At 37.9% G+C, this 12,912-nt stretch overlaps 1 protein-coding gene across 5 annotated transcripts in view; it reads right to left on the minus strand.

The window, feature by feature from the left end:
- Nucleotides 1-1,883: 1,883 nt before the first annotated feature.
- LOC135218254 (N-acetylated-alpha-linked acidic dipeptidase 2-like) overlaps nucleotides 1,884-12,912 on the minus strand; it is a 54,075-nt gene continuing 43,046 nt past the window's right edge. For 3 of the 5 annotated variants that reach the window (XM_064254424.1, XM_064254422.1, XM_064254421.1), the window contains 11 exons: nucleotides 12,797-12,887; nucleotides 12,432-12,619; nucleotides 10,802-10,921; nucleotides 9,838-9,920; nucleotides 8,907-9,035; nucleotides 8,243-8,322; nucleotides 7,278-7,368; nucleotides 6,546-6,804; nucleotides 3,560-3,644; nucleotides 3,145-3,237; nucleotides 1,884-2,533 (listed from right to left, as the gene is read on the minus strand). In XM_064254424.1, coding sequence (XP_064110494.1) covers nucleotides 2,329-2,533; nucleotides 3,145-3,237; nucleotides 3,560-3,644; nucleotides 6,546-6,804; nucleotides 7,278-7,368; nucleotides 8,243-8,322; nucleotides 8,907-9,035; nucleotides 9,838-9,920; nucleotides 10,802-10,921; nucleotides 12,432-12,619; nucleotides 12,797-12,887 — 1,424 coding nt within the window. In that variant the 3' untranslated portion in view covers nucleotides 1,884-2,328. The remainder of the gene's footprint in view (nucleotides 2,534-3,144; nucleotides 3,238-3,559; nucleotides 3,645-6,545; nucleotides 6,805-7,277; nucleotides 7,369-8,242; nucleotides 8,323-8,906; nucleotides 9,036-9,837; nucleotides 9,921-10,801; nucleotides 10,922-12,431; nucleotides 12,620-12,796; nucleotides 12,888-12,912) is intronic. The other 2 variants (XM_064254425.1, XM_064254426.1) reach the window with 2 other exon arrangements.

The following is a 12,912-nucleotide window of genomic DNA, read 5'->3' on the forward strand; positions in this document are numbered from 1 at the left end:
AAAGTTCTTTTGGGTTCCATCTCATATTGGTATTTTATTAAATGAAGTTGCTGACAATCTGGCCAAGGAAGCCACACGAAAGCTTACATTGACATAGAAACCTCTATGAGCCTAAATAGAATAAAAAGAGGAATGAGAATAAATGGAGAGGTCTGGGGGACAGAAAAGGCTATAAAGGTTTTGGAAGAGGGCAGCGTCAGTATGGGGCATTATTTGTTTGTCACTGAAAACACTAAAGTTACATATGGTAAGGTACTTTCGAAAGTTGATACTTTTGTTATGAGAATGAGGTTGGGGTATAATTATTGTTGGCAATATATGGATGGTGATGGTATACCCTGTAAATTATGTGGTGCAGCATACTCTGCATCATTATATGTTAGAATGTGATAACCTTAGGGAATTTAGAAATGTTTCTATTAATAATGTTACTGAGCAAGTTTGTTTTGTCTTGAATAATAATTTCACAAAAAGAATTGTTAATAAGTTTCCAAGGTTTTCTTGGAAATAGAAAATAAAGCGCATTGTAAAAGTTATATTTGTTGGGGATGCATTAGCATGCTAATACATCCCATTTGATGTATCTTTGTCAATAAATTTTTTTGAATTTGAATTTGAATTTGTCCGAGGCTTCCAGAGCAGTGCCTGACTCTGCTCTCTCTTTCTCTCACTGAGGTGAGGCGGAAGTCAACAAGCACGAGTCTCCTTTATCAGTGGAGCGACTGCACTGATAAAGGAGCGACTGCACTGATAAAGGAGCCGACTGGGGAGCGCTTCTTTTGTTGTAAAGAGTCCCGCTTGAAGCATTCACCTCTAATCCTTTTGTATTTTTGCCATCCAAAGTTTGGCTTAGTTCGAATTTCTGTCAAAATGTAGCCTGTTGATTCAGAATTAAGATTCATATGAAATTGTAACCTTCCGAAGTAGATGTCGAAAGAATTTAAAGAGTTTTTATGTACGAATTTTCTCAGTCTTGTGTGCATTTGTCAGTTGGCGCGAGTCCGCCTTCCAGTTCGTGTATTTGTTAAATTTTAACGGTTTAGCTTTGTAATAAATATTTTAAAAAAGCCGATGGATTGTTTGGAGAAACTTTTACGTTACTATTCGCTTGAGAGACGACACAGTTAGGTTACAATCTTTCCTTATCTGACCTACGTTTTAAAAAGAAGTGTATGCAGCCCCTGATGATTTGATATATGGAAAAAAATATAGCTAAAGTACACCATGAGCACTTTTTGTACATTCTGTTAATTTAATCCAACGGTAAGTTCCAATTTGAAAATATAATTTCAAATCATGTTCAGGAATTAAAGCGTAAACGGCAACTCTCGTCTCTGTTTTCATTAACATTTTTGTCTTCGACGTCATTTTTATAAAAAATATGTTGCTTTATGCATAAACCGATCATAGATCAGCCGCGTTGGGCCCGGACCTCCCAAATATGTTGCCGAGGACGTAACTTGTGGCACGGCTGATCTGCTGAACTAGCGTTGGTGTTTGGCGGTCTAGCATGACTGTGTGACGTCACGGATAGTATGCACCAAGCGTATTTTGTTATGCACAACGCGCCTACAGTTGATCGTAGCTGTGTTCGAATGCAGTTATCATAACTCATCCGTGTCATATGATATCATTTTTACTGGTCATGCGCTTTAAATATGACTATTGTCAGTGAATGGACCAATAGGTGAGTAGACATCGCCTGAGTTTTCTGCAAATGTTTGGATTCCTTCTTTCTTTCTACCAGCATAATTTTTATTTCCTACTAATTGCTAATGTGCATAATTGCATGGGAAGGAAATTTGATCAATAAACTTACCTGAAGACAGAACGCAGTATACAAACGCGCACTATGTTTTAATGGGATATTATAAGAATAGCACTCACAAGCTGTTTTTTTATTTTCAAAAATTAATGTCATATTTAACTGTACTTTACACCAGAAAATACAAAATCGACCAATTGGTGTGTATGTCTTACAACACAAACATGTGTGATGTAACCAACATTGTTATACGATAAATAATAATTATGTTATAGAATACAGATTAATAGTAATTATATTGTAGAATAGGCCTATTGTTTAATATTAAATAGTATAAAGAATTTCTGCAGATGTTTGCAAAGCAAGGGTAGGCTACAGAGGATTGGCAATTCAAGGAAGCCCCGGATGTAGTAATAGCCGCTTCTCAACCCACCCACAATACCTCATCAGCAGTGCTTTGAAAGCCCCACTCTCTCCCACACACAAAGTCAAAAGTAAAAAAATCAAACCAGAATAAAGATCATACCCTAATCATTACCGAAATGATTCAACCTAAACAAACTTCAGATGAACTGGAAATCCTCCAGGAATCTGGCAGCTCTCTGGAGGACGATGGTGACGTCAGAAATATGGCGGCGCAGCGTCTCCTTCCTCTGCTCTTTCTTCACTTTGTCCTTCGAAGTGTTGATTCTGAAGAGGAGGTCGCTGATGCCCGGGAACGCCGAGGTCCCGTAGGCGTCGTAGAGGCTCGGGGCGAAGATGGCGTGTCTGGGGCACAAGAGAAATGAGTGAAAAATGGCGCAGTCGAGTCTTCTGTACAGCGTGTAATCAAGGCCACCAAAAATAGACCTATCTTTCAGTGGTCTCGATTAAATGCCGTATAAGCCATGGCCCATGAAACTTTAACCATGGCCCTGTGGTGACCTGGCTTATATCGTTGCTAGACGCACGATTATGGGTAAACTTTAACCTTAATTAAAATAAAAACTACTGAGGCAGAGGTTGTAATTTGGCGTGCTTGGTGACTGGGGGATGGATGATCACCATACCAATTTGCAGCCCTCTACCCTCAGTAGTTTTTAAGATCTGAGGACAGACAGAAAAAAGTGCAGAGAGATCGACAAAGATGGCACAATAGTTTTCTTTTCAGAAAAATAAAAGTGAATTCCTATAATCGTTTTGTAGGTGAAGGCAAAAGCTCTAGGCCTATGGTGGCGACTTCGAAGGAAAATTAAGACGTTGGTCTCAAACACTTTCTAAATCTCCCTCCACTTTCCACCACCCTATCATTTCCCACTCTTTCTACATCGCCAGCCCATCAAAAAAGAGAAATCTCCATTTATCTTTCTCCTAGTTCTAATCTGTTTGAATTCACTTACCGTTCCAGGGGTCGGCCTGGAAGACCAGGCGGCAGAATGAACGTCTGTTCCAGCTTCATCATCTGGTCGTTGACAGCTCTCAGCAACATCGGCCTAAAGAGAGACTTTCTTTGCTGATTTGCTCCATGGTGATCGAATGAGGGTTTTGTAAAGGCCATCTTGTTTATATGGGAAACGTTTAATTTCTTAAAGACATTGAGAATTCGAGCATGAAAAATGAGAATTCGTACAAAACCTTATAAACTTGGCCATCAACGTTGTTTGGAAAGTTTAGTACAATAAAAAGAAACATTTACAAAACACGAATTCCCAGCAGTTTATAATTAGTGGAAATAATCAATTTATTTAATAAACTTATTTGCTTTTCTTCTTGGGAAATATCTATATTCTCACTCAAAAGGATTATAATACTCACCCCATGGTGTCTTTCGTCTGCTCAATACGCTTGACAAACTTGTTTATGGATTGTGTGAAGTTAGTTACAGCTTCTTCGAGAACAGCTGAAAAAAGAAGTAAAAATATTTTATAAAAATATAACACACACACACACACACACACACACACACACACATATATATATATATATATATATATATATATATATATATATATATATATATATATATATATAACTGAATCACGAAGTTTGGAAACATGATAAAATCCATAAATAAAGGTAAAAGCCACGAAGGAAAAATAAGCAATGGAGTTCTGCAAGATCTTTCGACTCAACGTCCTTTACTCAGCAGACAAACTGACTTAACATGAGAAATTGAGAGTACAGGAAAGGTCGCATAACTGACAGATAGGGATTATAAGGATATTAGTACCTAGAATCCAACGCACCTGGAGAATGAGTAACCTTTCCAAAATTTAAACAAGCATAAACCATGGGTACAATTTAAGAACAAAAAAAAAAGATTAAGTCCAACTGCTCAAGAACACAGGGATAAGACAATTAAAGGATTATACAGGGCGACAGCTGAACACATTCAGATCTTGTAAATAAAAACTTATTCACAAAACATATTAAACATACATATACAAAGAAAATATCTCTAAGGCAACTAATTTGTATTTAAGTCTGTTATTATATCTTTGAGGTCATTCTTAACGTTACAAATACAAACAAAGGTCTAAATGAAACAGGCCACGACTAATATTAAAGCTACAATGGGAAGTAAGTTGTATTATGGCAGATTCTAAAAAGCTTTCGTGATAAGACATCTTTTGATCTTGCAATTACTGAACTACCAATCCAATTTTTCTGGTGGTTGTTTTCACTTAATGAATGAATATTGCATTAGATGTTTGCCCAGTTTTGACAGGATATTTATGCTGTTTTAATCTTACTTCTAAGCCCTTACTCGACTGTCCGACATAAAAGGAAGGGCAGTCCATACATGGAATTTTATATATTATGCTGTTGCTTTCCCTGGGGCCATTTTTTATTAACATTCCTTTTAGTGTCTTATTATAGGAAAAAATAAGGTTGACCTTAAAGGCTTTAGCAATGATTTAATGGTTTCAAATCCGTTAAAAAAATTTAAAAAAAAGGCAAACTGAGAATGTTCTATGAATTTTTCTTTCTCTGTGTTACTTACACTATAAAACTTTTTGTGGGCTTTATTATAACAAATATCTAATATATGTGAAGGATAACATAAATCTTTCCCTAATTTTCTTATGTATTCAATTTTTTTATCCAAATAATGGGGACTGACAATGCGCAATGCCCGTAAAAACATAGAAGAAAAAATTGATATTTTGATGTTAAGATGGTGGCCTGAATAGAAATGAACATGAGTTGGTTGGTTTCCTATAAATACTGAATTTACATTGAAATGGTTGTCTTTGTATCAAAACATCTAAGAAAGGGAGGCAATTGTCTTTTTCCAATTCTAGAGTAAACTTAATCGATGGTACCTGGTAATTTAATTTAGAGAGTAAATCATTTACATCAATACCAGCAGGCAGAACAGCTAAAATATCATCAACATATCTATACCACTTTACAGGAATATAAATGATATTAGGTAAATAGCGTTTTTCAAAGAATTCCATGTACAATTTTTAGGGGAGGGGTGATAAAGGGTTGCCTATCGCCATGCCAAATATTTGTTGATAAAATTCACCATGAATATAAACTTACAATCACAAATGCACAACCTAGTGAGTGAAATAATGTGACTTACAGGTAGAGGTAATTCATGCTGAGTTAGTCCACTACTAATATATTCTAAAATAGAGTCTATAGGGACTTTAGTAAAAAGAAAACATACATAAAAACTCTGTTGTTTATTTTTCCTTCATGGCTTTTTCTACCTTTATATATATAATATATATATATATATATTATATATATATATATATATATATATATATATATATATATATATATATACAGTGCTACCCCACTTCTTAGTATTAAATTAGTCAGTAAACTCAAACTATGGGCAGCTATAAGGATTTGAGTTTTAGGGGTACATGGTATTTGGCAGTTGTTTAAGCATTTTAGTGGGTTTTTAATTTCTGCAGTGGGTTCTGGAACCTATCCCCATGATAACGGTGCCATCAAAATGGTGTTTGTGCATCGTGATGTGCAAAACATAGTATATTTAGCATATTTAACGAGTCTTTTACCGAGGATCAAAGGTTAATGGAATAAAGGAACCCGTTTGCTCCAAGACAAAGTACAGTCAGCTGCCACTAAGGTGCCTTTAAATTCGTAATGAATTCAGCAATTCATCGAGCGAAAAGCGAATGTGGAAATTCATGGGAAAAAGAACCCATAAAGAGAAACGAGGGGAAAATGTGCATAAGACTTTAGCATCCCTTAAACAGTGAAATAGACAACCCAGTAGGACATATAAGAAGGGCTGAAGTACTACAGGCAGGCATAGTCAGGGCATCGAGGGGGTGAGTGTAGAGAATGCCAAGTGATAATAAGATTCTTTGAGAATCATACGTCCAATTCGTGGACTATGTGAAATTACTGTGTGCCCCTCTTATGAACACAGGAAATTACCATGTGGCCATCTTAAGATAAAACTCGGCTACTGCCCCAAATTATAAGGTGGGATATTAAGAATTTTAGGACACTAATACATGTAGAAAAGGGAAAACACGACTCTAATGTAGACCACCTAGGTAACTGTTACTACAATTGAAAAAGCTTTGTTCCTACCTAAAAGTGAAAACTCAAACAGCGCAAAAAGATATAACGTTCAAAGAAGGAGACTTAGCTGCTACTTAAAAATGTAGTATATGAAAAACTTTTGGGGCACATAAAATAATAATCTGTCCAGACATTTTAAGAAGGTATCATATTCACTCAATCATATCATTATCACAATCATTCACTCTCTCTCCAAGAAAGGTCCACCCTCTTGACGACTCACGGAACTTATTGTATATCTGCACCAGTCTTTCCCCAACGCCATTCGCTTTCAGCCTGACCAAGTTCTCCTCTATGGTCTCGGCCATCTTACTCAGACTGTAGGGAATTACGGCAGAGTCCGAGAAGTACTTGAGGAGGAGGGCGCTCATCCTGCCGCATCCCTGAAGGATTCTGTAATTGGGGTCGAGGAATTTGTCCACCAGGTAGAAGGTCTCGTATCCCGTGTGGTAAGAAGGGTAGATGTCGATGTCGTATTTGCTCTGCGGGAGGAAAGAAGACGAAGAAGAAGGGGGAGATTGTATAGGCCAGTATGTCTCAATAAAGGATTCTATATAAACGTAAATGCCAGGCCCAATATATCAACTTTCCCAAGGCCTGTTTCTAAACTTTCCTAAAATCTAATCATTAACTTACCCAAAGTATTTATCAACTTTCTTAAAGCATTTTAGTAACTTTCCCAAGGCATATATCAATTTAAGGTCTTGTCAGTTTTCCCAGAGCATATTTATTAGCTTTCCCAAAGTCTATTTATAAAATTTCCCAAGGCCTCTTTATCAAAATTTCAAGAGCAGATTATAAAGACTTTCCGAAGAGCTATTAATCCACTTTTCCACACCACATTATCAATGTTCCCCAAAGCCTATTGATCAGCTTTCCTGATGTCTAGTTATCAACTTTCTCAGTCTATTTATCAACTTTTCACTCAAATAAAACAACGAAACTTATTACTCACGGTGTCAAAGCCAAAGTGGCGATCCAGAGAGGGGATTCCACAGTAGAACATAAATCCTGTGTGATCTGACGATGCCGAAAGCGTCCCTATCCTGAAAAGAAAATGTGAAAACTTATATACCGACAACTCTCTCGGTCTCTGTCTCTGTCTCTCTCTCTTTCCGTTGGTCTACAGGAGTTTTTGTGCTTTAGGCCTAAAAGTATGCTGCAGAGCACTTTCTAACAAGCATCAGGTTCCCAAAGATTAAAAAAAATACAGAACTTTTATCAATGAGGGCTAACTTTATCCTTAGAATCTGTGTCGCATTTTGTGTATTCCCTAAGTTTTTTTATATAATAATAATGGTAGAGCTATGATATAACTCTGCATGGCTCATTACCTTGGACATTGAGTTTTTCTATAGTATTTGGTTGCTTATCAAGAATTTACCATTACTTTTTGGCGGTCGTCTGTAATCAACCTCAGAACTGATACGTTATTGTATGCTGACCATCCTGGAATGTTATTGTGGATGTGCAATGTTACACAGGAAATTTTGGTAAAAAGAAATTTCCTTCTCTGGGGGCATCTGGCAGGCAGAGCCTCCAGGCTAGCTAAGTGACACGGCCCACTAGGTTAGGGTAGGTTAGGTTAGTATAGTTCCTTTTATAATAGGTTTCCTTAGCCAATCCTTTCTTGAACACATGGCTCCCATATCCCTTACATATGCACGTAACCTTTCCAGGGTGGCCACTGGCCATCATAACAACATGTCCATTCTCTCTCCCCGTGTTTTACCCCACCCAAAACACCCCTGTTCCTAAAGGATCCCCAAAAAAGATGTGAGGTTCATAATGACTGACAGCCAATAAACAACACCATCTCCTTCCTCAGCAACATTGAAAGCATACGAAAAATCGATTTCCAAGTTAATAATCCGTGAAGAGCTGTTCCATAGCTTGACCATAATAATAATATGCACTCACACAGGCTGAGACTTGTTCTGGAGAGCGAAGTCAGCAGCCCACTCGTCATACACTGTTTCACCGTCGCTGACACCAGGAACCTGTTTGTGATGGAAACACGAATTTCTGTGTTAAATAAGTTGGACAGCCATTTAGGGGGTCATAAATAAGCAAGTGACAATGACAAGGTTGAAAGCAATAGTGCAAGGAGCTCAATTAGTTGTCCACAGTGTGCTTAGTGCAAGGCAAACTGTGGTTAGTACCACATGTGAGAGGATTTATTTTTTTTTTATCGATATGAGGTTTATAAGATAAAGGAACTCTTTGCATGTGAGTGATATGAAATGAAGAATTTCCTAAGATGTCATTATGAGTAAAATATATAAAGAATAAGACTTGATGGCGTTAAAAAAATCATCAGTATGATTAATACTCGTATAAGGACATCTTTGTGTAATCAATTAAAACATTTGCTTTCTCTAGCTTGATATATATATATATATATATATATATATATATATATATATATATATATATATATATTACATATTTCTTACACGAAATGCCAATATTTAAAGCCTAATAAATATAATCAGATTCATTACGTGGTTCCTAACTGTATACTTGGGGTGGCTTGAACTATAAGCATTAGAAATGAATTGTGTGTCTGTGTTTTGGTACTAACTAGTTTCGTGATCTTTTTGATGGGATCCCACATAAGGGGACTCGCTGCAACCTGGAGATTGGGTCCTGAAACGCACCCGTCCGTATTAATATACGCGACAGAACGGTCTTGCAGCTTGTTCACGTGGTCCTGGAACGAGAAAGATATAAGTCCTGGAACAAGACTGGAATATGAAACGAAGCACAAGGTTAAAAGGTAGCATGAAGGTTAAAAGGTAGTACAAGATCACAAAGTGACTGAAGTCCTGGGAACGAGACTTGAACACGAAATGGGTGTAAGATCACAAGGTAGCTCAAGCCCTGGAACGAGAAAGGAACAAGTAACGATTTCAGATCACAGGGTAGCTTCAGCCCTGGAACAAGAATGGAACGAGGGGGCGGTAAGATCACTAGGGAGCTTAAGTACTAGAACAAGAATGGAATGAGCAAAGATATAAGTTCACAAGGTAACTTATAATTCCTGGAACAAGATTGGAACGGGTAAAGATATAAGTTCACAAGGTAACTTATAAATCCTGGAACAAGACTGGAACGAGTAAAGCTATAAAGTTCACAAGGTAACTTATAAATCCTGGAACAAGATTGGAACGATCTACAGATACAAGATTACAAGGCAAGTCAAGTCCTGGAACTAGACTGGAACGAGTAAGGATACAAGATCACATTAATTAAATTACTTAAAACATTTGATTAGGGTAACCACAAATGATATTTTGATATTTTTCTATCAATTTCCTTTGAAGTTACTGTGTTCTGTTGGATGTGCAAGGTACCAACATCATAAAATACACACACACACACACACACACACACACACACACACACACACATATATATATATATATATATATATATATATATATGTATGTATGTGTGTGTGTGTGTGTATTATTGAAAATGTAAAACCTTGACTGAGATTCAGCTCCACCTACCTCAACCCATTCAGTGGATCCCATGAGGCCAAATTCTTCGGCGCCCCAACTGCAGAAGACCATTGTCCGTCTGGGTCTCCATCCTGAAGGTAGATGAATTTATATATATGTATATCATAGTTTAACCTGACCACTGAGCTGATTAACAGCCCTCCTGGGGCTGGCCCGAAGGATTAGATTTCTATATACGTGGCTAAAAACCTGTAGGTTACTTAACAACGGGACGTACAGCTTATTGTGGGATCCAAACCACAATTATATCAAGAAATGAATTTCTTATTACCAGAAATACATTCCCTTGATTCCACGCTGGTGGCAGCTGGGAGCGAACTTGGGCTACCGACTTGTCCAGCGAGAAGCTAGATGAATCAGTGGGAAAGATTAGATACTATTAGGTTAGACACTCACACAGAAGGCTCATCAGGGGTATATCAGATTCCACTCTAACATTGTGCTTCTCACCTTTATCTTGCATGCAGTCAATTGCTTTTAGGATATTAAGGTCCTTACTTCAAAATTTCTCTTCCATATCATCAATCTTTTCTGTATTATTCACCGTCTTTTATGAACCTTTTATCATCTAAACAAATAACTCATCTTTATAAACTGAATCTTACCCACATTTTACTTCCATAAAGGAGAGTTGGTTTAAACCTCTTCATACTTCAGCCTCGGCTTCCATACACATTCCAATTCTTTACCTTATTTCACTTACCATTATCAGTTTATTTACTCCCAAAAAGCTACATGAATCACCTGGTTTCATTTTGCTACGATTTCCCTGTTCCGATCTACTCTTGTAACCTAACCTAACCTGACCTAACCTAACTTTTTCTTGTAAAATAACCACAGAATCTGTCAAAAAATCTTTGTAGTTCACTCATTACTTTCAGAATAAACTGAAGAAGAAGAAGAAGAAGAAGAAGGAGGAGGGAGGAGGAGGAGGAGGAGGACCAAGACCAACCTTTCTTCTTGAGCTCTCCGAAGACCCTGGCGACCTCAAGCATTTCTGCGGTGCCGGAGGAAGGGTCAATTGAGCCGTAGCCCCAGGCATCGCGATGGTTTCCGTACAAGACATAGCGATCTGTCGTGGTGAGAATGAAGAAAATATGATTTCAGACTTATATAGTATGTATTAATGCACGTACATGGTCTTGTTACATTGCATGGAACCAGTGGTTATTCAGCAATGGGACCAGCGGCTTTACATGACTTCGGAACCATGTTGACAGTGAACTTCTGTTACCAGATATACACATCTCTCACACCTCAATGGAATGCCCGAGAATTTAACTCGCGGCTACCGAGGTGGTATGCCAACACCATACCGACCACGCCACTGAGGCGCTTACTCATACATGTGCATATTATGGATACACATGAAAGACTCATATATTGTTGCTATTGCAATCTGGGTTCCTCTTCCTTTTCTAAATCCATATTGACTTTTATTGTTTAGCTGATTACCCTCTAGGAACAACACTAGTCTGTTGTTTATTATTTTTTCAAATATTTTGCCAGGTATTTCTAGTAGTGATATTGGTCTAAAATTCTCTACCAAATTGTACCCTTACACAAATATAATCGTGGTTAAACCACACTTTACCTTACTCTTACTAATACTTAAACTTTCTAACTATTCCCTACCAAGGTTAGCAATAGCTACTACCCTCACTCTTCTTTCACCCATCTTACCTATATCAGCTAAAAAAAAAAAAAAAAAAAAAAAAAAAAAAAGGAATGGAATTTGAGCCTAACAATTATTGGGGAGAAATTGTAAAAAATAAAGGCAGGAAGAGAGAATAAGAAATTAGTGGAACAGAGGAAGCAAGAACATTGCAGAGGACTGCAAATTGACATAAACTGGTCAGGTAAGTTACTTTTCTGGTTGATTTCAGCACGCTGAACGACTGTTATTCTATGCAATTTGTCATTGAGTCATTTTTTGGGAGCTGTAGGCGCGGTCCGCGAGTGACACTCATCCCCGGAACTGTTAAGGTGAGACATCTGTAGATTTATGGAAATTAAAGATAAAAAAATTCCACCAATGTTTTCAGATGGTTTAGTCACGAGGAAAGAATTTAGGTAATAGGTCAGTGGGAAGCATACAACTATAACTCTGAGATGTGTGAAGGAGTTGGAAAAAAAAGGAAAAAAAAAATGCCATAAAAGTTCCCAACAGAACAGCGTAGCACGCGAAATGGGGCCTACTGGGGCCTATGTCGGAAGTTCTTCTTATGGGAACTGGAAGACAAAAAATTTAGGCCAAAGGACAAGTGGACTGGGACCTATGAGATCATTCACACTGAAAGGTAAAATAGTATGAAAAAGGCCTTCATATTGCAACAGGCGAAAACCTTGCAGCTGCTATATGAAACAATTGTTAGGAGGGGCTGGAAAGTAAGATGTCTCGTTTACTTAGATTAATCCAGAATATTAATAGTAAAAGGAATAGAAGGGGGTTGCAGTAGCTTGGGGCCGAAGGGACGATGCCGAAAACCTTTAAGTAATGCCACTGTGCACCGGTGAGATGCAAATGACAGCACTACTTAAAGCCCTACGAGGAAGAAATACTAATAGAAAAAAAAACTTACCAGGTTCTACCTCTCCTTTGATCGTTCCAATGACGTTGTAAGACTTCGTTATGCGCAACGAATTGTGAGACTGCAAACGGATGCTGTGGTCCCGAAATTCGTCCAACAGCTGTGGGCCCAGGGTTGTAACCGACTTCTTTAATACCATCCCTTCCACCCTGCGGGAGGGGCTTGGACCGCCCAGCTTTCTGGACAAGTGTGAAGGAGAAGAAGAAGAATCGTTCCTTTACATTTTGCACAGTTGCCAGTTGTCTCTGGCAAAGATATTTAATATTCAGTTCTTTTTTCCAAGGGAAGGGACAGACAAGGCATGCTTGAGAGAGAGAGAGAGAGAGAGAGAGAGAGAGAGAGTGAGAGGCACTTACTTCAGGATTTCCCGGGCATCGTCATACCCAATAGGCTGGCACGGTATCTTGGGCAAAACGACATCCTTCTCATCCAGTCTGTAGGCATCCCCTTGTTGGGAGATTAAGAGCAATTT

Source organism: Macrobrachium nipponense, chromosome 9 (genome assembly GCF_015104395.2).
Source record: "Macrobrachium nipponense isolate FS-2020 chromosome 9, ASM1510439v2, whole genome shotgun sequence".
Classification (NCBI taxonomy): Eukaryota; Metazoa; Arthropoda; class Malacostraca; order Decapoda; family Palaemonidae; genus Macrobrachium; species Macrobrachium nipponense.